Source organism: Podarcis vaucheri (genome assembly GCF_965113315.1).
Source record: "Podarcis vaucheri genome assembly, chromosome: 2".
NCBI lineage: Eukaryota > Metazoa > Chordata > Lepidosauria > Squamata > Lacertidae > Podarcis > Podarcis vaucheri.
The window spans coordinates 48,746,254-48,773,151 of NC_138760.1; the positions used below are offsets into that span (position 1 = coordinate 48,746,254).

Sequence of the window (26,898 nt, forward strand, 5' to 3'; positions counted from 1 at the left end):
TGGCTTCCAAAAATAGTTCGCAAACCAGAACACTCACTTCCAGGGAGCCGAAACATTGTGAGAACTAAGCTGTTTGAAAACCAAGGTAAAACTGTATCCCATTGTATGATCAAATGGATGGGAGCAAGCTTGACTGCCTGTTCTCATTTTAGAGGAAACTGGAAAATAAACTTGACTTAAAAATGCAATGGACCATTTAATGGGAGTATTATATGACCATGGGCAATGAGGTGGGTGAGTTAGCAAAGCATGGGCATGATCCACCATAACTACTTTGGTGCTTGGGGTGGCAGGCTCCCATTGCACCCTCGAAGCTTAGGCCTTCCTTAGCATGGCTGAACTCAGAGTAAATTGATTACCAGATAAGTAAAAGCTTTTCAACTGCATCTCAACATTCTAGGAATCTTAAAAAATCACAACATGTAGAGGCAGCTCAATTCTTTGGTACTCTGAGTCTTTCGTGGGAAATGGCATATGTGGGTACATCGACTGTGCTGCACCGACTTTGTATTTTGTGTGGTTTTCAAAATGCCAGGGAATTAGGAACCTGGTGCAGGAGTTTAGAATTTTTTTGTTTTAATTTATGTAAAACCATTTCTAAACCAATTAAATATTTTAAAAATCTCTAAGCAGTATACAAAAATCCAACATTAAAAGTGTGTAAACCAGTATTATAAAAAGGATACCTATTTTAATTAGGCCTATTATTCATTTTCTGGCTCCCTTTTTTATTAATCAGGGTATGACAGTGAAATTGGAAGGTCTAGAGAGAGTCCCAGTTTTCCCACAGAACCTCAGCAGCAGCATCTGGTTCTCTCTGCCTTTATTTCTTTGCCTGTGGGAGGGATAAGCATAGAAGCACTTTTCATTGACAGTGTCTCAGCTTTGTAATTGTAGGAATTGTGGAACAAATGCTTGTTGCACAGCTAATACATGAAAAAAAATAGCTTGCAGAATGAGAGTTTCGGTTACTGAATAAACCCAAAGTCTCTCTGGATGGCAGGATCTGCCTAACCAGCCCAGTCAGAGCAGCCCTGCACTTCAGATTGTGCCACAGGGCTTCCTTTGCTCCCCCCATGTGCCCCCCGCAATTGGCTATTGGGAGGAGGGTTGGCATAACCCACAGAACAGCCCATGGGAGGCAGAGAGGAGACTGTTCCATCTGGCAAACTGCAATGCATGTGCAGACAGAACAGCTGGAAGAGCATGTCAAAAACACCGCCGAAATCCTTGCAGGTCTTTCAGTCCTACTGTAAACCAAGGCATGAATGAATTCGCAATTCTGCGCAGTACTTGAGGGCTGCATCAGATGCAGTCTGGAGCGATTAACAGTTTGTATGAAGGCGGGATCCTAGAAGCATGTAATTTACCGAGTACAGAACTTTGTCTGGTGAGTGGAAACAACTTTAATCTTCTGGGAAATAAAACTTTGAAAAGTAGGGTTGTACCATAGCTCAGAGGTAGACTGCATGATTAGCTTGCTTACATAAGGTCCCTAGTTAAACCTGGCATGCCCATTTAGAAGGATCAGGCAGCTGATAATGGGAAAGACTTCTTGCCTAAAGACCCTGGAGAGTCAGAGTGGGCAATATTTGGCTAGGTGAGCAAATAGTCTGACCTGGTTCAAGGCAGCTTCCTTGGTGGAATATGTTGGCTATAATGTCAATTGCATATTAGCACAAGTGTGTCTAGTTTACTGTTCTACCAAGACACAGTTTACATGTTTTCCTCCATATATATACTAAGAACTAATGTGAAGTTGCGCCTTCCACAACTGCACATTCTTAAAACAGTAGGATGTTAAAGTGAGCAGGCAGACGATGTACATAAACTCTCAGGTTTCCATACCTTGAAAGGTAGCTGGCCAGAGTTTGGCAGAGGAGCTGGACTGTTAGAGTCTTCTTATGTTTGATATTTCAGGGCTATATTTTTCCTGAATTTAAGACAGAATAGGGAGGTGGGGAACCTACAATGTCACCCAATGCTGTCATGATTTGTTGTTTGCTGTTTAGCCGTTTAGTCGTGTCCGACACTTCGTGACCCCATGGACCAGAGCATGCCAGGCACTCCTGTCTTCCACTGCCTCCCGCAGTTTGGTCAAACTCATGTTAGTAGCTTCGAGAACACTGTCCAACAACGAGGCAGAAAACTACAAAAGGAGGAGTAGCTTGATATTGGATATTAAAGGCATGCCATTTTGGCATGCAAGCTAGTATGTCTCTGGGGCAGGATACTCTAGCCAGTCTTCCATAAATCATACATCCTATCCAAAGTAGAAAGGTTTCTCAAATGTTTTTAGTAATGTAAACATTTCAAGCATGAGGTAATTCAGTTGACTTGTGTTTTCATAACATCCTGGCTAACTGACTTTCGTTTACTAATGTCCCAATAACCATTAACGACTTGATGCGGGATACAGACCTGCCCTTTTTTACTCCTGCCCCATTCTTGCCAGAGGACTGAAATGGGATCATCATTTATAGCAAGGACACCAGTAATATATTTTAAAATGACAGCCAGCCAGCTTTTGCTTCTGCCAACAGGATCTCACTGGGAGCCCCAGCCAAGGATAGGAGCTGAGCAGGAGTGGGATGCAAGTCCTTGTTCTAGAGGGTGGTATTAAGTTAAAAAGTGGATGTCACTGAGATATACCTTTTGTTTGTTTTCCTGCTTTGGATCCAACTGGGAAGTCCAGATGTTTAGAAAGCCTTGTGTTTTCTCCATAAACTACTAAGTATTCCACTTCCCTACACTGTTGAAATAGGTGCTGGAGAAAAGCTTGGAGGCGTCAGTGAATCCAGGGGGCTGCCTTATACCTTTGGTCAAACTCTAGCTTAGTATTGTCCACACTGAATGGCAGCAGCTCTCCAGGATTTTTAGGCTGTGAATCTTTTCCAGCCCTATCTGGAAGTGCCGAATCTGAGACCTTCTGTGTCAAAGCAGATGCTCCCCCGCTGTGCTACAGCCCTTCCCCATAAAACTTCCAGGAGGCTGGAGTATTCAAGTTTCAGTCTGGGTGAAAATGTAGGTAAAATAGCACCAGCCACTGTAGCATTTGTGGGGTAAGATATATTGGTCTGTCTGTTCTGTAGAATGCTTACGGACGGAACTGTCCTGCTTGAAGTCTTGAGGCTGATACTCCTTTTCTGTAGCCTTCTAGTTTCCACATCTGGATAGGGAGCTGGCTCTTAAAACCTCCTGGTTCTCAAGCTCACTTTACAGCAGTCAAGGCATACTGAGTCCAGAAATATCCCCCTCCCCCAAAAGGGTAGAACCTAGGGATGAAACATTCTACCCCAACACTGGAAAAAGTGCTGGGCTTCTGGCAACAACAGAAGGGCTCAAAATCTAGATACATAGCACCCACTCCCCTGCCCTTGCCTCTATATTTCATCTTCTAAAAATGTGTTCAAATCATACCTTGCATATTCTCCAGAATCACCTGTCTGATTGGGTTGCTTTTTTAAAACCCACTTAAGCCAGTGTGGCGTAGTGGTTAAGAGCAGTGGACTCATAATCTGGTGAACCGGGTTCGTGTCTCCGCTCCTCCACATGCAGCTGCTGGGTGACCTTGGGCTAGTCACACTCCTCTGAAGTCTCTCAGCCTCACTCACCTCACAGAGTGTGTGTTGTGGGGGAGGAAGGGAAAGGAGAATGTTAGCCGCTTTGAGACTCCTTCGGGTAGTGATAAAGCGGGATATCAAATGCAAACTCTTCTTCTTCTGAAGCTAACAAATTTGCTAGTTATACAGCAGGATCTGAAACTTTATAAAAGTGGACTTAGAAGTATTCCTTTATGACACATTGAAGAATGTACAAATTTGTGTGGGTCCCAAAGTGTAGAAAAAAGTATTTCTGGAATGGGAGACTAAGGAAGTGGATTCCTTTGGAATTGCTTTTATCTTCTTGCTCTCTTGCATAAGTAAAAGCAGCTGTTCCTATTTTTAATCTGGCAAATGCTAGATAATGATAATATGCATCGGCAGGTGAACAAGGACAATTTTTTTAAAGGGTTGTTTTTAAACCTCAAAGCCCAGGGGGTAAGCCTCCCTCCCTCCCTCCCTTCTTGGGTAACCATAATGTTTGGCAGCGGCTGCAGATTCATTTCTTTCCCCCTTCAGTACTGCGTGCCAGCTTAGCCCTGTTCCTTCCCCACCCTCTCCCGGAACTGGCTGCCATTAGTATGTGGACCACATTATGAAACATAGCGTCTTGTAGGTGTGTGCAACGGCTTTATATGTGTGTTGTTCAGCTCAGACGGATGCCCGGGGTGGTGGTGGTGGCAGCAGCAGCAGCATTATGTAAGCTGCTCCTTTGGTCCTGTCTAGAACTCGGCGTCTGCCCCAGCAAGAGGTTGGGGAGCTCATTAGCACCAGCTGCTTAGCCAAGCGACCCAAAACATCCCAGCATGGCCACAGCTGTACTCTGAGAGGGAAATGCTGCCTTCCATCAAGCAAAAACACTACAGATTTGTCAATGACCACACTGCAGAGTGTGTGTGTGTGTGTGTGTGTGTGTGTGTGTGTGTCTGTCTGTCTGCCTGTCTGCCTGTCTGTCTCTGTCTCTGTGTGTATGGCTTAGGTGAACAAACATGTTGACTCCTAAACCTGAGGCTCAACATTCTTGAGCATCTTCATAATTGGAGCCAGCTGTGGTTTTAATTGTTAAATAAGATGGTTATATATGTTATGTAACTATACTGATAGCATCATTCAAACTCCCCACCACCACCACCACTGTGGGAAAATGAGTGACTTTCCCATTATTTATTGTTAATTTCCTTCATCCTTCCCCCACCCAAAAATATGCAGAACAATACAACCCACAAAAAAATTAGAGCTGTTTCTTTTCCATAAAAAGCCAGGGTTGAATTGTGAAGACCTCCGTTTTGGATTCCTGCTTGAGCATGTGGTGTTGGGCAAATCACTGTATCTCTGCCAAACCTCCCTCAAAGTGTTTGTTCTGACGATGAAATAGGAATAATTCCATCTCCTCAGATTTTTGGAAGAAGTCTAGGATTACATGTGTGATGATAAATGTATAATATAATCAGTAGCTCCTGTCCCTCATGTTGTCTTTCTTCAAACAAAATTAGATTTTGGATACACCAAGTGATGTGTCCCACACCTTGTAAAAACAGCAGGTGAGGATCTTTAACTTCCATCTGCAGAAATTTTAAACAGGCAGGTCTTGAAGCCTTGTCTCAAAATAATATGCAAAGATGTAAGATTTTATCAGAATAATTGGCCTGAGTTCATTATTTGGGGACTCCTTTATTACTTTCCTCTGAAACATGTTTTCTGGTCGTTTGGCATGGTAGCCTTTAAAACAGAGTGAGAAGCCTGTTGCCCTCCTGTTACTGAAGCCTCAATTCCTGTTGGCCCCAGCCAGGCCAGGTCAGGGATGGTGGGAGTTGTAGTCCAGCAACAGCTGGAGGCCATCAGGCTTCTTCCCACAGTTGCTTTAAAATTTAATCAGTGACAAATATATGGTAAGTACAGACCACAAGTCTTGAAGGAATTCTGCTGAGGACACTTAAAAGTGGTGTAACTCCCAGCAGTCATGACTGGAATTTTGAACATGAAATGCACATGGCAGCTTTCTTAGAATTTATAGTTGGGGTATTTTGTTAAACACAGAAAGAAAAGCAAATTTTATGCATAGGCACCAGTCAGCCATCCTATTCTGCTACCTAGAAACCTGGTTGAAGTTAGTGCCAAGCCAGAGAGTGGTGTGTAAGTGGTCATTCAAGTAACCTTGTCTTAAACTGTTCATAAGTTTAAACTTTAGAGATATAGTGGTACCTTGGTTTATGAACTTAATCCATTCCTGAAGTCCGTTCTTAAACCAAATTCGTTCTTAAACCCATGCGTGCTTTCCCTAATGAGGCCTCCCGCCGCCGGTGCCCTTCCACCATTCGGATTCCATTCTTAGACCAAGGTAAAGTTCGCAAACCGTGACACTACTTCAGGTTTTGCGGAGTTCGTAAACTGAATCATTCGTAAACAGGACTGTTCTTAAACCAAGGTACCACTGTACAAATGGGTGGCCATTGTAGCTGATGCAGAATTGCTGCTAGGATCCAGAAGTATTTCAGCAACTGGGATTTTGCACATGCCGAAGTATGTACAGTATATGTATATAATTTGTCTAAACTGCTAAAAGGCCCTCCTAGTGACTGTTGTCGCCTGCAATTCCACTGATAATACTGAGTCAGGGAGTACTCCAATATGCATCTGATTCTTCAGCCCTCTCTAAAAGCAGTTGCAAACCTCCATCCAAAGAAGCAATCTTCCCAAGCAACTTTACTTTGGTCATACCAGGATTAAGTTTCCACTTGTATCCTCTCATTCATCCTGGAACTGTTCCCAGGTATATGCTCATCATTTCCACTGCATCCCTGGAATTAATTGATGGAAACAAGCAGTAGAGCTTTGTGGTCTGCATTCAGTGACACCTTTGTCCAAAGCTCCAAATAATTTCACTCAACAGTTTACTTTAAATCAGAAGTGACAAACCTGTGGTTCTCCAAATGTTGTTAGACTCCAACTTGCATTGGCTGCAGCCAGTGGTCAACAACCAGCAACAGGTGGATGGCCTCAGGTTAGCCTCTGATGTAAAAAGTTTGAAAGTATGGGACACAGGCTGGAAGTTGGGGGCAGTTTGGGGTAAGGCAATAGTTCTAATATAAAATGCAAAGCAAGAAGCAATTACAGATAGTCACAAAGTGTAGAAAAAAACACCACAATATATCAAAGGCAGGCTAAAATTGATCACTAGTTCATTAATCTACAAAAGGGAGTGAAAAATATTTGAACAGGAGAAGAGAGTACCGTAAGTTATTTCATTCATGTTCTGTAGAAAAATATGGTTTGTAATATCCCGTATCTGTGTTAAAGTTTCATATTCTAAACCTATTTGTCTTGGACCCTGAAACCATGCTATAATTGAATAGGCAATGCATTCTTTATCCAGATGTACACTCTGCTAATATGGACGTGTCATTGAGAGTATCAGAACTGGGCTTCAACAATGGTCCTTCCAGCACAGAAATCTGTATTGGGCTGCCATCTGGATAATGCAGATTCAATAACTGAACAGACAGCGCCACAACACATAAGCACACACACCCATAGGCATTTCCACACACATAATTGTACATATGTTCATACAAACACACACTGTTGATAGGTTGTGATGTTGCCTAGTTTCAGGCTCATCAAGGACAAGTCACGTGAGGATTCAAACAGATCTGGTGATGACAGAAGAGAGCATCTTATTGTGAAATGGAAAACCTTGGCACTTAACCTGAGATTGACTCCAAGCAATGTTTTGCTGCAGGAGGAGAGTGGGCTAACAAGCTAGAACAGGCAGCCCAAAGCCAAAACTGCTGACTTAGATGGCAAACTTTGGCTGAGAAAAAAATCAGTGGTAGAGCACCTGCCTTGAATGCAGAAGATGCCTGGGACCTCCACATAGGGCTGGGAGAGAACCACGTTTGAAACCCTGGACAGCTACCACCAGTAAGTGTAGACGATACTGAACTGGGTGGACCAATGGTCTGACTCAAGATAAAGCAGTTTCCTATGTTGCCATCATTTAGGTAGTACACTGGCTGAACTCTAACCCCAAAGTTTACACAGATCAAGGTATAGGAGCCTAGTAATGGATGATGTCAAGCAAAATCTTATCTTGTCCTAGTGGTTGTAACTGCAGGTGCTGTGTAAAAACCCACCCACTACTTTCTACTTCCACTCACTCACTCACTCACTCTGTATTGCTCTTGATATGACTTCTGACTTGCCAGGAAAAGCCTGTACAGTTGAGTGCCTAGCAGAACTAAGCCAGGGCCGGGCAGAAGGCAGATTTCGGCAAGTCTCTCTGACTCTCAATTTTCTAACAATAGCAACCATTAAAAAGCTGTTGTGCTTCAAATTAGGTTTCCTGTAAGAATGGGGGAACATCAGGAATGGATTTTTGTTTGAAGGCACTTTGAGCTTGATTCCAGTACTGATCACAAAGTATTAAGTTTGCACTTGCCTCTGAGTGCCCCTCCATATTACCTGTTTATTGAATATTTATCCCAATTTGCTTGTGCAAGCTGACACAGGTGAAACCGCATCCTAGCTTTACCTAGTGTTCCTTCTGATTTGTTTGTCAGGAAGCTCAGTTATACGATAATGAGCATTTGTCTTGCATTCATTCTGACTTGCTTATGGAGTGTTTATACATCTTCCTGTTAGTCATTTGTTCATCCCACACTTTCCAATGCATTTTCTTGTCAATTTTACAAAACTTAATAAGTTACATTCCTTTTTAAAGTTGATATATTGCACTAAGGCAACAGAGTCCCTTAACCCACTAACCACATAAATCTAAAGTTGCAGCATGGATATGAATCATTCCCATGAAAAAGTGACAGTGTGGAAGCACCCAGATTGGTGGGCTTCAGGGTTCCTGGAGAAACCAGTAGATTCTGCAAGCTTGAAGTCTGCCCACCCCTTGTGTAACCCACCAAGACTTGGGCTGTGTACACACTCATGTTTACTCTGCATCCAGTGTGCTCCTACCATGGGTTTGCGAAGCATTGTACACACAACATTAGTCACAATCCGTATCTATCCTTTATCTATCATGATGTTACTTAGGAAACAGTGCATTTTGATGTATCTCCCTGCAAACCAGCTTTTATCTCAATTCAGAAAAGAGGGGGACCTAGCTGCATTTTAAGCCGGTAACATGAACATGTCCTAAACAATATAAGTGGATTTTACCCTTGTCCTTCTCTCCTAATTTTCTTTGTAATTCTTGCCAGATAGTTCTCCTTTTATTGGTTCTCTCCTAGCACAGTTCTTTCTTACTGTGGGTTAGAAATACATGCAATGGAATCGTTATAAGCATCTTTAGAATCTTGCATGCATTTTTTTAAGGTCAAATCCTAGTGCCCAGCCTCAAAAATGAAAGGTTGTCATGCTGGCTTGATCACTTAAAAGAGTACTTATCTGGAGTTTGCATCCACTTAGCAGCTAGGGTTGGGCTCTAGCAGGTATCTGCCCAATTTAAGCTGTACACCCAGCTTAAGCAGCATAGGTTCTCACAGCAGACGGAAAGCAGGAGTCGCTGCATGCAGAGGCATCTCTAGGAGTTTCTGCAAGGTTTGGAATTGACTCTGGGGTTTGCATTGGGTTCAAGGGGGGCTGCAGGGTAGTAGTAGGAAGGGTCTGGGCTGCTGCTTACTGTTGCCTAGATAGATATGGATGCTGAATTGTGGCACTTAAGTGGTAGGTCTTGATCAAATAGGAGGTGCAGCTGGGAGTGTCACAATTATGTCTAGAAAGTAATGGACTGACGGTGAGATGCAAGGAAAAGAGCATTCACTTTAGATTGCTGCAAATGCAAGCTCTAACTCACCTGTAGGGGAATTTTGCATCCTCCTGACCAAGCCAACCACTCCCTCTATGCCTCAGTTCCTTGTTTTCAAAACGGGAATAACAGTGATTTATCACTAACGGTAGAGGAGAATAAATAAGGATTTCAGATACTGTGAATTACACTTCCCTATAGGCCAGTGGAAACTAACGTGGTGTTCTACAGGTGTTGTAGACTCCAAATCCCAGTGGTCAGGGATTATGAAAGTGAACAACTTCTGGAGGCACCATGTTAACTACCCTTAGTTAGTCCCTAGAATCCCAGGGAAAGGCTTGCTGTGATCCTCCTCCTCAGCCTGGTGTGCAGTGGCCTTCTGCCCTCTTGCCAACAGAGAACTCAGGCAACAGGGAGCCACGTCCAAAGTGTGGCTTCATGCAGGCAGCCATGCTTTTCTTGCTTTGTCCCTCTTTCCAGGCTCTCACCCATGGAATCTTGCCTCTCAAAGGGGCTATTTGTGGGCAGCATGGGTGGGTGCCAGCTCCTTACTTGTATAATGTGGCGTGTTTGTCATCAGTACGAGCTGGGTAGAAATACGATTTAATATGGTGGATTGATTATCACCAAGGAGCGTGGTTGGTTGCAGTTCTGTATCCAGCAGCTGGTCAGGGAGAAGGCAGAAATTGTGGTTTCCTCGATCATCCCTTTCTAATCACAAGGTACGCACACCCTCCATTTTAGAGCTGAGGAAAGAACTCAGCCTTTCATGTGTGTAGACCCTGGCAGTTCCTCAGTTGGAGACGGGTGGGGGAAAGAAAAGTTATCCTTCCCTTTCTCTCTCTCTCTCCCTGCTCAACTAGTTTCTTCTGCATCAAGGCTGTTTGCTTGGTTCATCCCTGTTCCAGAAGGCAAACCCTGTGGGTGTTGACTTGTCAAACACTGGAAGAGAACTAGGCCCAGTGAGGAGAGTGGTTCCATCAGGTTTCCAGAGAAGAAGGGCTGTTTTGTTTGTTTTTTAGTGTGTGTGTTTTTAAGGATTTGGATTCAGCACAGGATTTCTTGAAGAGGTGCAAGAGCTAGCAAAGTAAGAAGCTGCACAGAAAGGAGCAGGTCCTGAATATCACAAATTCATGTACCAAACTCATAATTAGGCTGCAGTTCCCAAGCCAAGCCTTGAAGGCACACAAATGTATATAGGATTAGTTTTGGATATTTGGTATGGTGTGCGTTTTAAAATTGTAACCTGCATTGGGCCCTTTGGGTGGGTAGGCTAGAAAAACAAATGATGACTAATCAGACTCCTGACTCCTGTCCTGACAAGGAGCCCCCACTTTCTGTACATGAGCTCTTATCTTTAGGTTCCTTTGGCCAAACTTGGCCCTCCAGATGTTTTGGGACTACAACTCCCATCATCCCTAGCTAACAGGACCAGTGGTCAGAGATGATGGGAAATGTAGTCCCAAAACATCTGGAGGGCCAAGTTTGGCCATTCCTGGTTACAGCATTGTGTTTGGTTTGTTTCTGTACTCAGTGGTAAGTGCTGGTCATTGGACCAGGGAATTTAAAGCATCACCCGCTTGAATTTGTTCAACCAGTGAGATCCTCAGCAGAGACGCTGCACCATGTCCTGCCACCATTCGGGGGGGGGGGGCAGGTTGGATGGGTGGATAACATAGGGCAAGGCCTTTTGGGGAGGCCTTAGCGCAGCACCCAGGCTTTAGAGCTCCCTCCTCCAGGACACCCCTCTCATTTTTGTGTAGGACACTTTCTGCCCACCTCTCTACAAATTCCCTACTGAAATAAACCCTTTTTCTTCTCACAAGCTTGAGTGATGCTCCAATGCTCTTGCTAATGCTGCAATGCCTATATACATGCTTATATGGGAATACGGTAAATTTAATTTAACTCATTTGGACTCATTTCTGAGCAGGCACATGTAGGGTTATGCTGCAAGGGTTTCCAAACCTTCCCTTTTTGTTTCCCAACCTTTCACATTTTACCGTTCATCTGCACTTCTTCTGCTTCTACATTATTTCAATCACTTTCCCGGACTGTTCTATCTCAGGTCCTTTGAGTTGCCATGCTGCATGTTACATTTACTTCCTTTCCCCTGACAATTAGGAGGGAATGCAACTGCAAGCACCCTTCAGCCAGCCCAGCCTCTCACCCCTCCCATCTCACCCCTCCCTCCAGCTTCTGATGCCAAGCAATCAAAGAAGAGTCTACCTTTAGGAGAGATGTAAAAGGTCAGCACAGAGGCACTTAGGTATTTAGAAACCTGTGGGGGCTGTCAGCGCAGCCTTCTCTTCTCTTCTCTTCACCTTGCCTAAGAGCTGCTTCCCAGGTGGAATTTGGGGATAATTGCTGAGGGAGTCTGTGCTCTTTGGATTGCTTCTCCTCTGCAATTGCCCTCACTGAGGGCGAAGCCAAATCAGCTGATAACCTTTTGCACAGGTTAGTGTTAAAACCGGTTAAATTGTGCCCTGCTCCTGCATCCACTTGTGAAATTTTGGTTTCATGGATGTTGCAGAACTGTGTCTTCTTTAACTATTCTTTCCTATGGAAACAGACAATCAGAAATGTTTTGCTTACAGTGAGATCTGCTTTGTGGTGTAGTTTGCCTGCATGAAGGTCTGGAAAGGAGAAGCGGAACTTGCTTTCTCCTTCTTAAAGACTAGTATGTGATCAAGGTGACAGAAAACCAGAGGTGTTTTGCCCCAATGAATTGTTTGGAGGTGTAGGCTTTCTCTGTCATTGCAGTCCACCAAACAGAAATCTGGTCTGAAATCCTATCTCATCAATGGACTTGCTAGATAACCATGAGTGTCATCCTCTCTCCGCCCTTAGCTGAAATATTTATAGCCACCTCTGGGATGTTGTGATGAATGAAATAATAAAAGCCATTCTATAAATGGGCAGGCATAATTTAATCAAGACTGTACTGTAATCTTTTAAAAAAATTTTAAAATTATGGAAGTACATAGAATAACTAATTATCAAACTACCCTGGACTGGTAGGGGTGCAAATGATGATTTGCAACTCAATTCTATACATGTGCAATCATATATTTAAAGTGCAATCCTAAACATGTCTATACAGAAAATCCTTGTTAAATGTATATAGGATTACTGCCTTATAACTTGTTATTTAATAAGTAATTATTTAATCAGTTCTGCAGCATCTTGGAGTCTCCCACATAGCTCCCTGTTGTTCGTGCTATAACAGACTTAGCACAGGTACCCTACAGGGCTTTGTTCAGTAAATTGTGTTTCTTTGTGTAACAATATGGGAACATGTATAAACTTTGTCCCAGGTGGACAGACCTTTGTAACAGAAGCCAGGCATTAACAGCTGTAATTCTTTAACAGTTGCTTTTAATGTTATGTAACAGCAAACAGGTTAATAAAGTAAACTTTTTATTAAAAAACTGAATGTGTTGAAACTGGGTGTGGGAATCTGAACTTTTTAAAAGATGGTTACCAGAGTGTATTGAGGGTCGAGGCTCTGCTCCTGGCATTGCGAGGAGACTTTTAGGGAAGCAAAGAAAGGCTAATAGTTCCTTAGCAGGAGCATGTTTTTTTTTAAAAAAAGGACTTCCCACAATTGTGGGACTTTTTTTAAAGCTATGTATGTGTGACTAGACTAAATGTGATCCACCTAGAGAACGAACTGGCAAACCACTCCAGTATTTTGCCAAGAAAACTCCATGGACATAAAAAAGGAGACGCTTTGAGAAGAAAGTAAGAGTTTCCAAAGCATGCTCTGGTTCATGGGGTCACAACTAAACAACAATGTGCGATCACTTTTTAAAAAACATGTGCATTGCATATCAATTTGGATCTCCCATTCTCTGATGCTCTATACAGAACTCTTACCTGCAGCTAGGATTCTGTTTTCACTCTGATTCGAGTCCTAGAATCATCTGGGGTCTCTTCTCCTGAGAAAGTTTTGGGACTCCAACATGATTGCTTGACAAGCAAGCCTGTTGGCTGAAGTGCTACCTCAGTTCCAGCTCTAAGTACTTAAGGGCCATCTCATCTTCTAAAAGTAGAGTTTTGGCTCGAAGACACTTTTCTCCCACACATAGTTATACTGTATTCTCCTTCACACACCCCTCCTTATTTTTCTTCTTCTTCCCCCTGGTAGTTGCTCTGCTTGCACGGAAAGTCAAACAAAATATTTGGGCATTTGTTGTCAGCCGAACCTCTGTCAGTGGTCACAGCCAGCCTTAGATCTTGGAAGGGGGGGAGGGGCTCCCAGCATTACTCATTAATGAAAGAGCTCATTTAGATAGCCTGGGAAGTGGGTCTCTTTCAAAGGCCTTGCCTAGCATTGTTAAGCCAGGAGAGTTTGATTGCAGTTTGCACAGCGGGGGATTTGATTTCTCAATTCACCTTGGAAAAATAAGCAGCAGCAAAGAATCTCTCAATGGAATGCACCAGATTAAAAATTGTTACTAGGCCATGCCTGGTGAGGATATGCCACTAACTGGATTACGGTGTGGGTGGGTGTTTGGGAATGGTTGGCCTCCATTAAAGTACATTTTGGCAAGCCCTTCATGGTCGAGTGGACTGTTGTGCAATCTCCAAGGAGTGACTAGTTTCCCCAGGAAATAAAGCAAAGAGGCAATGCCTCTAATCTAATGTTGCCCACCACCCCAGTCTCCAAGCAGTGCAACATTCTAGGCACTTACCCAGAGTTCAGTTTCCTTGGAATGAGGGATAGCAAAGATTTTGTTGTCTTTATGATATATGGTTTATTTACTCATATATACAACCTGAGCCTATGATGGAGGAGCTCATAGCATTAATACCCCAAGAGGGTCATGCTTTTCCCATAGCCACAGCCTTGGATCCCAGCAGAAATCAGGCATGGCTCTGTCTCTCAGCTGCCCAGCCTGCTTCCTCCTTCTAGCTTCTAGCTCACACACACAGCTCTGACTTTTGTCTTTCTAACTAACAGACAGTTAAGGGAGGGGGCCTCACCCATCTTCTATCTGGCACAGAGCCATTTCCTTTGCTGCCTTTAGGATTCATTAAAAAGGTAAAGGTACCCCTGACCATTAGGTCCAGTCGTGGCTGACTCTGGGGTTGTGCGTTCATCTCGCTCTATAGGTCGAGAGAGCCAGCGTTTGTCCGCAAACAGCTTCTGGGTCATGTGGCCAGCATGACTAATCCAGTTCTGGCGAACCAGACAGCGCATAGAAACGCAGTTTATCTTCCTGCCAGAGCAGTACCTATTTATCTACTTGCACTTTGACGTGCTTTCAAACTGCTAGGTTGGCAGGAGCAGGGACAGAGCAACGAGAGCTCACCCCATTGCAGGGATTCAAACCTGCAACCTTCTGATCGGCAAGTCCTAGGCTCTGTGGTTTAGACCACTGCGCCACCCGTGTCCCTTTAGGACCCATTACCAAGGGCCATTACCCATAAACTTGTCCAGCTATTCCAGCATTTAGATCCTTGTTGGATTCAAGAATTAGAAGGGATTCAGGCATACAGACTACCCCCCTAAAAAAAAACAAGAACGTGTCACAACAATAACATTCTTCTGAAGTCTCAATTACCATTCAAAATGGGTTGGTAGTTAGGAACATATGAAGTTTCCCTATACAGTGGTACCTCGGGTTACATACGCTTCAGGTTACATACGCTTCAGGTTACAGACTCCGCTAACCCAGAAATAGTACCTTGGGTTAAGAACTTTGCTTCAGGATGAGAACAGAAATCGTGCTCCAGTGGCGCGGCAGCAGCGGGAGGCCCCAATTAGCTAAAGTGGTGCTTCAGGTTAAGAACAGTTTCAGGTTAAGACAGACTTCCAGAACGAATTAAATACTTAACCCGAGGTACCACTGTACTGAGTCAAACCCATTGGCCCATCTAGCTTAATAGTGTCTACACTATTGACTGGGGAATGACTCCCCAATATTTCTAACCAGCAGTCTTTCCCAGCCTTACATGAAGATACCCGGGATTGAATCTGGGATCTTCCACACATGCTCTGTCACTGAACAACAGCCCTTTCCTTATATCTGTGGAAACTACAGCAAATGCCTTTGAGAGGTACTATGACTCAAAGCTTTTGCATAAGATTTGCTTGACTGCAGCTTATTTTATGAGATGTAACACTGTTATTGGCAAAAACTCATACTACAATAAGCCATGCAAGGTACTTAAATCAATTTAGAGGATTTCTTAGAAGCATGCTGACTCACTACCAGCTAGCTGCACACTTGATCCCTCTGATCTGAAGCAGAAGCTGAAAAATTGGCCAAAACAAGGGTCTGTTATGGAAGACTCCACAGTTATACACTTTTTGTGTGTATAGCTGTACTGCTTTCCGTTCATTCAGCCGAGTTCTAATCATACAACCAGGACTGTGGGAAACTTTTCATCAAACACTCCTAAAGTTTCAGTATTCTCAAAGTCCCACAACAAGTGAAGGTAGCTTTGTTGACCCATAAGAAAGAAATTAAAAATCTATTAGGGCAATAGATTTCTTAGGCAAACCAAAATGTCACAGAACATTGTGCAAACTTTACCATTTAGCCAGCGAACTCAAAGGCTGGCCACTGTGTTGTGGCATATCAGATATAGCCCTAATATGGATCTTGGGACATTCAATATAATAACGTTTAATATAATAACTACTTACTTTGTAACTTGGTAATTTGCTCTTTGAAGGGAATGTTTAGTGTTGTAGCAACGCATTACAGCAATTACAGTTATATTTTGACTGTGAAAGTTCTCAAACTCTAAAATAGAGATCATTCCAGTATTTACACTGTTGTGCAGGAGGGCTGGAATAATACAAAACGTTTGAGAGTCAGTTGATAGCAGGCATAGGCAAACTTGGCCCTCCAGATGTTTTGGGACTACAACTCCCATCATCCCTAGCTAACAGGACCAGTGGTCAGGGGTGGTAGGAGTTGTAGTCACAAAACATCTGGAGGGCTGAGTTTGCCTATGCCTGGTTTAGAGGGTAGGTATGCTAGTCATGCTGGCCACATGACCCGGAAGCTGTATGCCAGCTCCCTTGGCCAATAAAGCGAGATGAGCGCCAGAGTCGGCCACGACTGGACCTAATGGACAGGGGTCCCTTTACCTATACTTTATGCTACATGCAGTATGTTTTGTTGTTGTTCAAATTTTGAGGCAGCACCTGGCCCCTACCACAGTCACCTAACCATGGAATAGAAGCTTTCTACACACACACACACACACACACACAGAGAGAGAGAGAGAGAGAGAGAGAGAGAGAGAGAATCCACAGGAGATAAGAGTTCCCTTTTGTCAGTAGTGCTGTCAAGCAGTGGCATAGCGTGGATTGTCAGCACCCGGGGCAAGGCAAGTAATTTGCGCCCCCTAACCCGTGGATTTGCGCCCCCTAACCCATGGATTTGCGCCCCCTAACCCCCAGAAGTTGTGCTCGGTGCGGCCGGCCCCCCCTGCATCCCCCACGCTACGCCACTGCTGTCAAGGCAGCACATTGAGGTGGATGTCTAGAGCTTCACACAGCAGAATGAAGGGGAGCTCCCCCTGCCCTAGTCCAGCACGTTCAGTTTACCACGTTTTGAAGTAAATCAAGTAGTACACATTATCATCTAAAAGCCCCATGCACACACACAAGAACATTAAGGCCAAAGTCTAAGATTACCCAACTGCACCACTACCTTTTGTGAAGAACATACAAGATTGATGACCCCCTTATCTGTGGGAAGGAGTGATGGATGAAGAGGGAGTTCATGCATGATCTCACTCCTGGGGTTGTTGAAGCACCCATAAGCTTTCTACAAGGCAAGCTGTGAGGCTACATATGTACAATGCATTCAAAGCACATGACATCCCCCCAAGAATCCTGGGAACTGTAGCTTATCACCCACAGAGCTACAATTCTTGGCACCCTTATCAAACTACGGTTCCCAGGATTCTTTGGGGGGGTATTGCTTTAAATATATGGTGTGTTCGCAGCCAGAGATGGTGCTGCTGATGTAGATATTTGAAATGATTGAAACTCTGATTCTGCTCCTCCCCACACTGCAGACCCACTGTCTCTCTCTGCCTGGCTGCACCATGACTGTCACCTACACAGCCCGCGTGGCCAACGCTCGCTTCGGTGGCTTCTACAAACTACTGACCCTCTGGCGTGGAAGCATCTACAAGTTGCTCTACAAGGAGTTCTTGGTCTTCTCTCTTTCGTACCTGGGACTTAGTGTTACATATCGGTAAGTCGGAAGATGGAAGAACAGTCTCATATCTACCCTAGATGACCTTTGGTGTGCCAAACTCGCGCCACCAAAATTCAGGGCTCTTCAAATAGTTATCACTTGGATCCACTCTCTAGAAATACACTAATTTCCCAAGAGAAGGCATAGTTTTCCCTTAGTGGTGTCTTTAAATTAGAAACCTCATATAAGAATTGTTTGTTCAGGAGCATGCCTTTATTTGGCAGGATGGAGGACAGTGTTTGGCATTTTGATTGGCAACCTGTTTTGGTGGGGGTTTTGAAATTTTGCACAGCCCTTGTAACAAACTTGGTCTAACCAGCCATAGTTGAAACTCAACACACTGGAGTGGGATGGGCAGGACATATATAAATATTGCATTGCCCAGCCTCACCCCCTTTCACAACTGTAATTATGCAGTAGAACCCACTCTTTCTGGGTTCTGCTGGCTGCACACTTCCTCCTCTCCAAGTTCAAATTGCACTTCTCCACTTCTCAACCCCAGATCAGGGTGACTGATTTTGCTACTTTTGAAACCCTTGCTTAGTTTTGGGCATTTTGCTATCCTGCTGACGACTAGAGAGGACCTCCTGTGAGCAGCAGATCTGGAGTGGCACCAATTCAACTTGCAGTTTGGGCAGTCACCTTATCACACACACCACTCACTTATAGCAGAAGTGTGTTTGTGTATATATATATATATATATATATATATATATATATGTGTGTGTGTGTGTGTGTGTGTGTGTGTGTGTGTGTATGATATACAACCACCCATTTTTGTGAGTCAGCCTAGCTCTTTGCATATATTATGTATGATACAGAAGTCCTCAGCTCACAGCAGTTGTGTGATTCTAGCACTCTAGTGCAGTCTTTGCCAACCTGGTTGTCCCCATATGTTTGAGACCAGCTGGAGCTGATGGAAGTTGCAGACTCCAAATGTTTTGGAGACAACCAGGTTGGCAAAGGTTGCTCTGATGTATAAAGTTGCCGCAGGATTTATGTCCTGTTTTTTAAAACAGCCCTCACTTGCCCTTCAGAATGCATTTCGTTTCTCCCCTTGCAAGAGCGCAAGCAGGTGGCTCTCAGCAAATGTGCTGCCAACCCCCTTGGGAAATATGCATCCTTCTTAATCCTTCTCTCATTCTTATTCCCACCTCTAGCTTCGTCTTAAGTGAGAATCAGAAAAGGGACTTCGAAAAGGTGGTGATTTACTGTGACAACTATGCCAATCTCATCCCTGTCTCCTTTGTCCTGGGTGAGATGCTTGAACGCCAGCTCCTTTCCTAAAGGAGCACATGCTCTTTCCTTATCCATGTGCCCATCACAACGCTGGCTTCCAGGGCACAACCTTCATCCATGCCTAATCCAATTTACTGCTTGCCCTTTGCGTACTGCAAGGGTGTCAGACTATAATACAGGCTCATTTTTTAAGCATTAGAAATGCTTCTGGTTTAGACTTGGGTCTGATAGGACCCCCCCCCCAGTCTATCAAATCAACACTATGGTGATAATAGGGTATTATGGACTTTCATTACTTCATCTGGAAACTGGGTAGAGTATGGGTGACTTGTGCATGTTATACTCAGCAGCTAACTTCCACAATTAGGCCTGGTGGAGCTCAGAGCTCTTTGGAAGCCAGGAAGAGCTGCCCAGGACACTCCATGTCCTTGATCCTGAACATATTGGCAATGAGAGAAAGGAACTCTGCACGTGCTCAGAGTAATGTCATGTGTACTGGCAGCAAGCAAACTCCCTTCTCTGAGCAGTAGTCCTTATATGTAGCCAAAATGGCACCACCCATACACAGAAAAGGGGAGGTATCAAGCAGGCATGCGGAAGTATAGAAAGAAAATCTCAGAGGAGGGGACATCCCAAAATGGCCCAGTGAAGATTGAGCATGCCCAGTGGGTATTGAATGCTGAGGGGGATCTAAAAGCAGCACAGTGGGCATGGAATGCTGTCTGCCTGTTGTGGGGTATTTTTTTGGGTGGGGATATAAGAAAATCAGTGGGGAGAATAGAATGGAGGGACTGGAAAGCTGAACAGAGGCATTCCATACTGCAATGTTTTGTGGCCAGTTTCTCTTGAATTTACTGTTTAATGTTACCAGAACCGAGCTCTGTCTTTCATAATGTGTGGGCAGGGGGCGTCCTCAATCCTGGTTCAAGGGACGCATTCCTGTTTTATCTCAGAGTGAGGCTGCCTGACTTAGCAGCATGTCATGGGTTAGAATTCTAATGCAATCCCTCCCCATCTCCTGGGTTCATTTAGGGTTCTATGTGACACTGGTGGTGAACCGCTGGTGGAGTCAGTACACCTGCATGCCTATGCCGGACCGCCTGATGTGTGCCATCTCTGGGAACGTGCACGGCACTGACGAGAAGGGGCGCCTTTACCGGCGAACTCTCATGCGGTACTGCAGCCTTTCTGCCGTCTTGATTCTTCGCTCAGTCAGCATCGCTGTGTTCAAGCGTTTCCCCACCATAGACCATGTGGTGGAGGCAGGTGAGTGCAGAAGGGAGACCTTCCTTCCCACTAAGCCAGTGGTTTTCAACCAGTGTGCCGTGGCACCCTGGGGTGCCTTGAATGATGGTCAAGGGTGCCGTGGGCAACACTGGCCTCCCTCCCTCCCTCTTTCCTTCCCTCCCTCTTCTCATGCCCTCTTGCGTTTCTGCCTCCCAAAGGCTTGCACAGCTGTTTATTGCAGCAGCCCTGGTTATAATCTCCTCAGGCGCATGGTGCCTCTGGGGCTGGCCAGGGGGTGCTCTCCAGGCCCCTGTGGGGCAGTGGGAGGAGGCACCTTTTTGGGGGGCAGAGGGGGCAGCTCAGAGACCAGGGATGGCAGCAGCAGCTGCCCAGAGGACTCCCAAGGAGACGGGAGAGGAGGCTGAGGGAACACTCCACAAGAGAAGGTGTTTGAAAAAGGATGAGAGGCTGCCAGCTCTGCAGGCAAGGGGTGACATAACTGGGCTCCTGAGCCCCACAGGGGAGCCGCAGAAAGAATGTAGTTGGTCAAGGGAGCTGTGGACTCAAAAAAGTTGAAAGCCTCTGCACTAAGCTTATAAAGCTTATAAGGATGAGAGCATGTGGGAAAGCCTGCAAGAGGTAGGTGTCCCCCTGCCCTTGCCCATTTGTTAGAATGAAATTGGGAAATTTTAAAGTTGTGGGGGTTTTTTTTAAAGCAATGCTAGGCATAACGTTTAATCTAGAATATGTCATTTCGGAATGCCACGATTATGCAGCATATAAAGTGGACCGCCTGTAAGCAGAGCATATTGCATTTATTGTGAGTTTTACTACATATCTTGTGTCCTTCTTCAAGGCTTCTTCAAAAGCCTATAGCCTTTCAGAGTGCAGTTCTTCAGGATAAGATTGCACTATGGACCTTCTAAACAGAGTATTATGGCATTGGCTGCATAACCTCTATTGCATCTAACAGGGTTCATGACTCGTGAGGAGCGCAAGAAATACGAGAATCTGAACACTTCCTACAACAGATACTGGGTCCCCTGTGTCTGGTTTACCAACTTAGCTGCACAGGCACGCAAAGAAGGCCGCATACGGGATAACTGTGCTCTCAAGTTACTCATGGAGGTGAGGTGGAAAATCCTTGTCCTCCCGACTATAGATGTAATAGTTATTCTGTATTTATACCTTTCACACCTGAGGTGTGTGTTTTCAGGGCCCATCCTATTCCTGTGATGATCATAAAATGCTTTAACTGTTTTTAATTTTAAGCTGTTCACCTGCGAGTCAAGGTGAACATATAAATTTGATGATGATGATAGGAGCACCTCCAGAACAAGATCCTTTAGTGCAAGGTTTCTTTTGTGACCCATGCTCCCTGTTAGCTTACCTAAAAATCTTACCCTTCCTGTCAAGCCTGGTTCCTCTAATTGTTTTATTAAAATTTACAAATGGATTTCTATACTGGTGAGCTCAGTCACCTAAAAAAGAAAAAAAATCCAATGTGTTCAAGAGCAAACATTACCAGTTTTAGCTATCATGTTTCGCAACAGGCAAAATGGAGGCTTGCATTGTGTATGTGGCAATATTGAATCGTTTTGTTCTAATGTTTAATACTAGGCTATTGTGCAAGAGTAATATTTACTTGAATTTATAAAACTTACGCAAGATATAGTAGGTGTTGCATATGTGTGTGTATATATTTAAAAGAAGCTTGGTGATTAGTCTCCAAGGTAATCCCTCATATGTACTGGGTGGAGATCTTGAGAACAGCTACCATTGCTGAATTTGGAATATGCCTTCATCATGCGGCAACTGGAAATAAGCACATACATGTCATTTCTGCTGCCAGGGAAAAAAATGGCTAGGTTGTGTTCAGTTGAGGAGCAGGATAATATATGGGTGTTGTGATAGAGGCCACCTACTGAAACAACATCACTCATGTGACAAACTATGCCCCACACCACCCTAAAAATTAATGAGTTTTCTCACCAGGGGTGACTGTGGATATATAATTGGTTATTATTGCCTAAAGGATTTTCTGCATGAAGGGAAAATCCAGATTAAATTTTTAAAAAAGGATGGGCTTGCATTTTGATGATGGTGGACATCTTGTGGACCCAGTGAAAAACATGTGCATGAGCAGTACCAATTGCATAATAAACTCTCTTGTGACTGCAGCCTAAATTTCAGTTTATTGGCCTTCACTCAGCCCATTACCAATTCAAGACACCAGTTCAGCACTTTCACTGCTTCATGTGACTCAGGTGAAAATTAGACTAGAGTTGGGTGTCATCTGCATATTGATGACACCCCACCCATAATCTTCATACGACCTCTCCCAATAGCTTCATACAGATGGTGAAAAGCATGGTATACAAGGTGGAATTCTTGGGGACCTTACAACATAAATGCCATGGGGTCTCCCAGCATCACTTTCTGGAAGTGGCCTTCCAAGCAGGAGTGGAACCACTGGGACATCATATTTCCAGTCCCCAACCCTAATACCATATTCAGAAGGATACCATAGTCAATGGTATCAAAGGTCCAGGAGAAATTAGCAGGGTCGCATTCCTTCTGTTCTTCTCCCAGCATAGATCATCCATCAGGACAACCAAAGCCATTTCTGAGCTGAAACCAGGTCTGAAGATGGACTGAAAAGTTCTAGTTAGGCAGAAGTTTCAGTGCTTAGCCCTTAGAGATGGCTGTTTTATTCTTTCAGGAACTGAACCTTTTCCGTGGAAACTGCAGCATGCTCTACCACTATGATTGGATCAGTGTACCACTAGTCTACACTCAGGTGAGTTAAGGACCCAAAGCAGCCAGCAAGCCCAACTACATCCATTTGGGCTCATATGATGAACCACCTGCTTCCAAACGTTGGTAGTTATTTCACCCAAAGGCATGCATAGAGACAAAAGCACTGAAGCCACTGAACAAGCACATCATATATCAGGGAATTTGCATCCCAGCTAAGTTTCACACAGCCCAACATGGCATGTCTAGCCCAGCGGTTAGCCCAGCCCCACCCCAGAAAATTCATCACACCATGGAGCAAGCCTTCTATGTAGAGCAGCAACGCACAGATCCTAATGTTATATGAGGACAGCTGAGGTTTGGCTATTCTAAAGCACATTTTGAGGATCTCATGCTAGATTAATCCAGAGCAGCCTCTAGTTGTGTGCTTACAATCACTGTTTCAAGGAATGTACTCAGGATCATTAAAACAAAAACAAAAACAAAAACCCAGTTATCTGGCTTTGACGCACACTAAACGCCTTTCTATAGTCACATTTAGGGTGATTAAAGAGGAATAACATGTTTCTTCTCCTTCAGTATGTTTATATGGGAAGTAGTGATCTGGGGAACCGGGTTCGCGTCTCCGCTCCTCCACATGCAGCTGCTGGGTGACCTTGGGCCAGTCACACTTCTTTGAAGTCTCTCAGCCCCACTCACCTCACAGAGTGTTTGTTGTGGGGGAGGAAGGGAAAGGAGAATGTTAGCCGCTTTGAGACTCCTTAAAGGGAGTGAAAGGCGGGATATCAAATCCAAACTCTTCTTCTTCTCTTCTAGTGGTACTAAGTCACACTAGCAACTGAGTATGGTGTGAAGGATCTTAACTCATTCATATCTATTCAAGAATAAAAAGCTGCTGAAAATTAGAAACTCTACCCTATTTAATACAAACATACATTAGGACAAGGTTGAACCTCTTATATTACTGCTGCTTAGCATCCCTGATTCCACGCACAGAGGATAAATTATTAGGGATTAAATCACAGATGAATTGTTTGGTCCTCAGCCTATAAGACTGAACTAGGGCTAAAAAACAGGGCTCCTAAATTCTGCAACTCACCCCCCTTCAGCCTCTCTACCTGCTTTTTCTTGCTCTGCTCTGACAGGTGGTTACCATTGCTGTGTACAGCTTCTTCGTTTCTTGTCTGATTGGGCGGCAGTTCCTTGACCCAGGCCAGGGCTACAAAGGACATGACCTGGATCTGTGGGTCCCTGTTTTCACCCTGCTGCAATTCTTCTTCTATGTTGGGTGGCTAAAGGTATGGCAGACAGGAGGTAGTTTAAGATGTGTAAGGACAGTCATTATGGGACACCTTCCTACAGATTGGAAAATAAATCAGGGGCAGAGGGATGGTCCATGAATCAGCTGCTGGGTGATTTAACAAGTGTCTGGAAGGAAGGAAGGAAGGAAGGATGTTTAATACTGCACACCTTTGCCATGTCTGTTACCATATTGATGGCAACAAATAAGGAGGCTGGGCACATGTGTGCCCCTCTTTTTACTGTGCCTCCAAATATCTTACAGGTGGCTGAGCAGCTCATCAACCCTTTTGGGGAGGACGATGATGACTTTGAAACCAACCTGCTGATTGACAGGAATTTCCAGGTAACTCTGCCCTCCCCTTTTCTGCTGAATAAAGCAACACTTGTAAAACAGATCAAGGATGCTTCCAGACTTGGGCGACTTAGCAGCACCCGCTTATTGCTTTTGTAGTTAACAGTGGGAATTGAATAGCAAATCAGCATTTAGACACCTAGTACATGGGCATTCTGCCTTCCTCGTGGATTCAGATGTTGGAACAATATTTTTTATTATTGGTTAAACACTCCCTTGCCCTCACTGAACTCCCAATCATGTGAAAGATTACCTTCCAGTTGGAAATCTAAAACTAGGCCCTAAATGTCAGATTTCCATACTGGTGCTGGAGGAGACTCTTGAGAGTCCCATGGACTGCAAGAAAATCAAACCATTCTGAAGGAAATCAGCCCTGAGTGCTCACTGGAAGGACAGATCGTGAAGCTGAGGCTCCAATATTTCGGCCACCTCATGAGAAGAGAAGACTCCCTGGAAAAGACCTTGATGTTGGGAAAGATGGAGGGCACAAGGAGAAGGGGACGACAGAGGACGAGATGGTTGGACAGTGTTCTCGAAGCTACCAGCATGAGTTTGACCAAACTGCGGGAGGCAGTGGAAGATAGGAGTGCCTGGTGTGCTCTGGTCCATGGGGTCATGAAGAGTCAGACATGACTAAACGACTAACCAACAAGCATGCATACACCTAGGCTGGTATTCACTGACTTTGGTGGTGACTCCTGAAGTCCTCCCTTCCTTTGTAGGTCTCCATGATGGCAGTGGACGAGATGTATGGGGACCTGCCTCTTCTGGAGAAGGATCGGTACTGGGATGCCTCCAACCCCCGCGCCCCATATACTGCAGCCACCGTTTTCCTCTTGCAACAGCCGTCGTTCCAGGGTTCCACTTTTGATATGACGTAAGCCAAACTTCTCATTCTGTGGCAAGGAAAGGGAATGACGGTGGTCCTGGTTGGGTAGAGGGTTGGGGAGAGAAGGAGGGATTCCGTCGGTGGGAGCAGTTTTCAGTCCGTGAAGCTGGAGCTTGCTTTCTCCTTTTGGCCATTCCTCCCTGCTCATTTGGGGTAGGGCGAGAGCTCTTCTTCCAGCGCACATGGAGCCCCTGCTGGTTGCACAAATTCAGATCCCCATTTATACTACGCCATAGATATCCCCTCTCATTCCAGAGCACTAGTGAGGTGTCTGAGGGCAATAGAGAAGATCTCTGCACCACAAAGCAAGCTCTTCTGCAACTTGTGCTGGTGAAGCTACTCCCTTTAACTACTCCCCTCCTCGATTTCCAGCCTAGCCAAGGAAGACATGCAGTTCCAGCCCCTAGAGGACATCGCAGAGGGCTATGAACACAGCCGCCATGTCCCTGCGCACCTCTTGAACCGCCTGCTATCCACAGCCCCTGCGCCTGGCGGCTTTGGACGTCGGCTGTCTCTGCTGAGGCGCAAGAACAGCTGTGTTTCCGAAGCATCCACTACCTACAGCTGCCTCTGCCAGGATACGCAGACCACGGACTGTACCTGTGGGCCTTCTGGGCAGTCTGTGCCCATCAACAGCATTCACTTCAACTCTGAGGGGGAGGGAGACCTTGGGTCTGATGTCACTGGCCTGGGCACTGAGACACACAAGGACCTCTCTGAGGATCCTGCAGGCGAGCCCAGTGGCCCAGCTCAGACCTCGCTAGGCCATGACAGTGCTGTGGCCAACCCCCAGGATCCAGTGCCCCTTGTGGACATGTCTGTCCCTGCAGCAACAGATACCGACTCGTCTCAACCTCTCCTAGACCACGGCTCTTCAGATGCCCCCTTCTTTCACAGCTCAAAGGAGGCCTCCAGCAAGGGTCTTCCGCCAGCCAATTACCCCCACTGGCTTCAGAGCCCTATCGAGGAGGAGAATGTGGCATAAGCTATTACTTCAGCCTCCACAGGGTTGAGTGGAGCTATTACGAAGGGTGGCCCATGGCACGGTTTAATCTGAGGCCTCAGGACAGGAAATCAGTGAAGACTGATAGTCCTTGCAGCTGCTAAAGGGAAATTTGAATTCGTGGCCCCTGCTAGACACCTGGTTTTTAATGACATTGTAATGCGGGGCCACTTCATAAGGAGTCAGGAGGATTCTGTTAATCAAGCCTCTATTTCTGTCCCCCCCCCCCCCGTGTTCTTGACTTGCATCTGCAGCCCCTAACTGAACGTGCAGGGGCAATCATGGACACTGAGCTACTCCTGAAGGTACTATTCTGTCCTATATTTACCCAAAGCTGCAGCTGGTTATTGCATCTCATTCCTTTCTGTAATCATCAGATGGTGAACATGAAAGGAGGTAATCACTTCTGTGCTTACTACCCAAACGCCTCTGTGTGGATCTACTATGTTTTAAAGTTCATGCTTTTATAGTATTTTATTAAATGGTATTTAGTTTAGAGTAATGTTTTGTGGCCTGCCCTTTAAACCTCCAATAT

At 44.9% G+C, this 26,898-nt stretch overlaps 1 protein-coding gene and 1 long non-coding RNA gene across 6 annotated transcripts; one reads left to right on the forward strand and one right to left on the reverse strand.

Moving 5' to 3' along the window:
• Positions 1-290: 290 nt before the first annotated feature.
• LOC309527827 lies at positions 291-25,227 on the reverse strand. Its single transcript, XR_014217385.1, has 2 exons — positions 25,156-25,227; positions 291-835 (listed from the first exon to the last, which is right to left on the reverse strand). It is a non-coding gene; the product is annotated as an uncharacterized lncRNA (long non-coding RNA).
• Positions 829-26,865, forward strand: BEST2 (bestrophin 2). 5 transcript variants are annotated; one of them, XM_082214716.1, is made up of 10 exons: positions 829-1,390; positions 17,410-17,591; positions 18,755-18,849; positions 19,866-20,099; positions 21,034-21,188; positions 22,783-22,860; positions 23,963-24,115; positions 24,382-24,462; positions 25,194-25,348; positions 25,733-26,865. In XM_082214716.1, the coding sequence occupies exons 1-10, from the start codon at positions 1,310-1,312 to the stop codon at positions 26,343-26,345; spliced, it is 1,827 nt and encodes a 608-aa protein (XP_082070842.1). In that variant the 5' UTR covers positions 829-1,309; the 3' UTR covers positions 26,346-26,865. The 5 variants fall into 5 exon arrangements, with proteins under 5 accessions (XP_082070842.1, XP_082070846.1, XP_082070845.1 ...); XM_082214720.1 differs by lacking the exon at positions 829-1,390 and adding an exon at positions 1,416-1,436; XM_082214719.1 differs by lacking the exon at positions 829-1,390 and adding an exon at positions 7,287-7,523.
• The last annotated feature ends 33 nt before the right edge of the window (positions 26,866-26,898 follow it).

Bases quoted from the DNA above. Each gene is read 5' to 3' on its own strand.
- BEST2 (XM_082214716.1), top strand. From the start codon at position 1,310: ATGCAGTCTGGAGCGATTAACAGTTTGTATGAAGGCGGGATCCTAGAA. The intron at 1,391-17,409 runs GTGAGTGGAAAC...CCCACACTGCAG, and splicing joins CGAGTACAGAACTTTGTCTG to ACCCACTGTCTCTCTCTGCC. The intron at 20,100-21,033 runs GTGAGTGCAGAA...TGCATCTAACAG, and splicing joins AGACCATGTGGTGGAGGCAG to GGTTCATGACTCGTGAGGAG.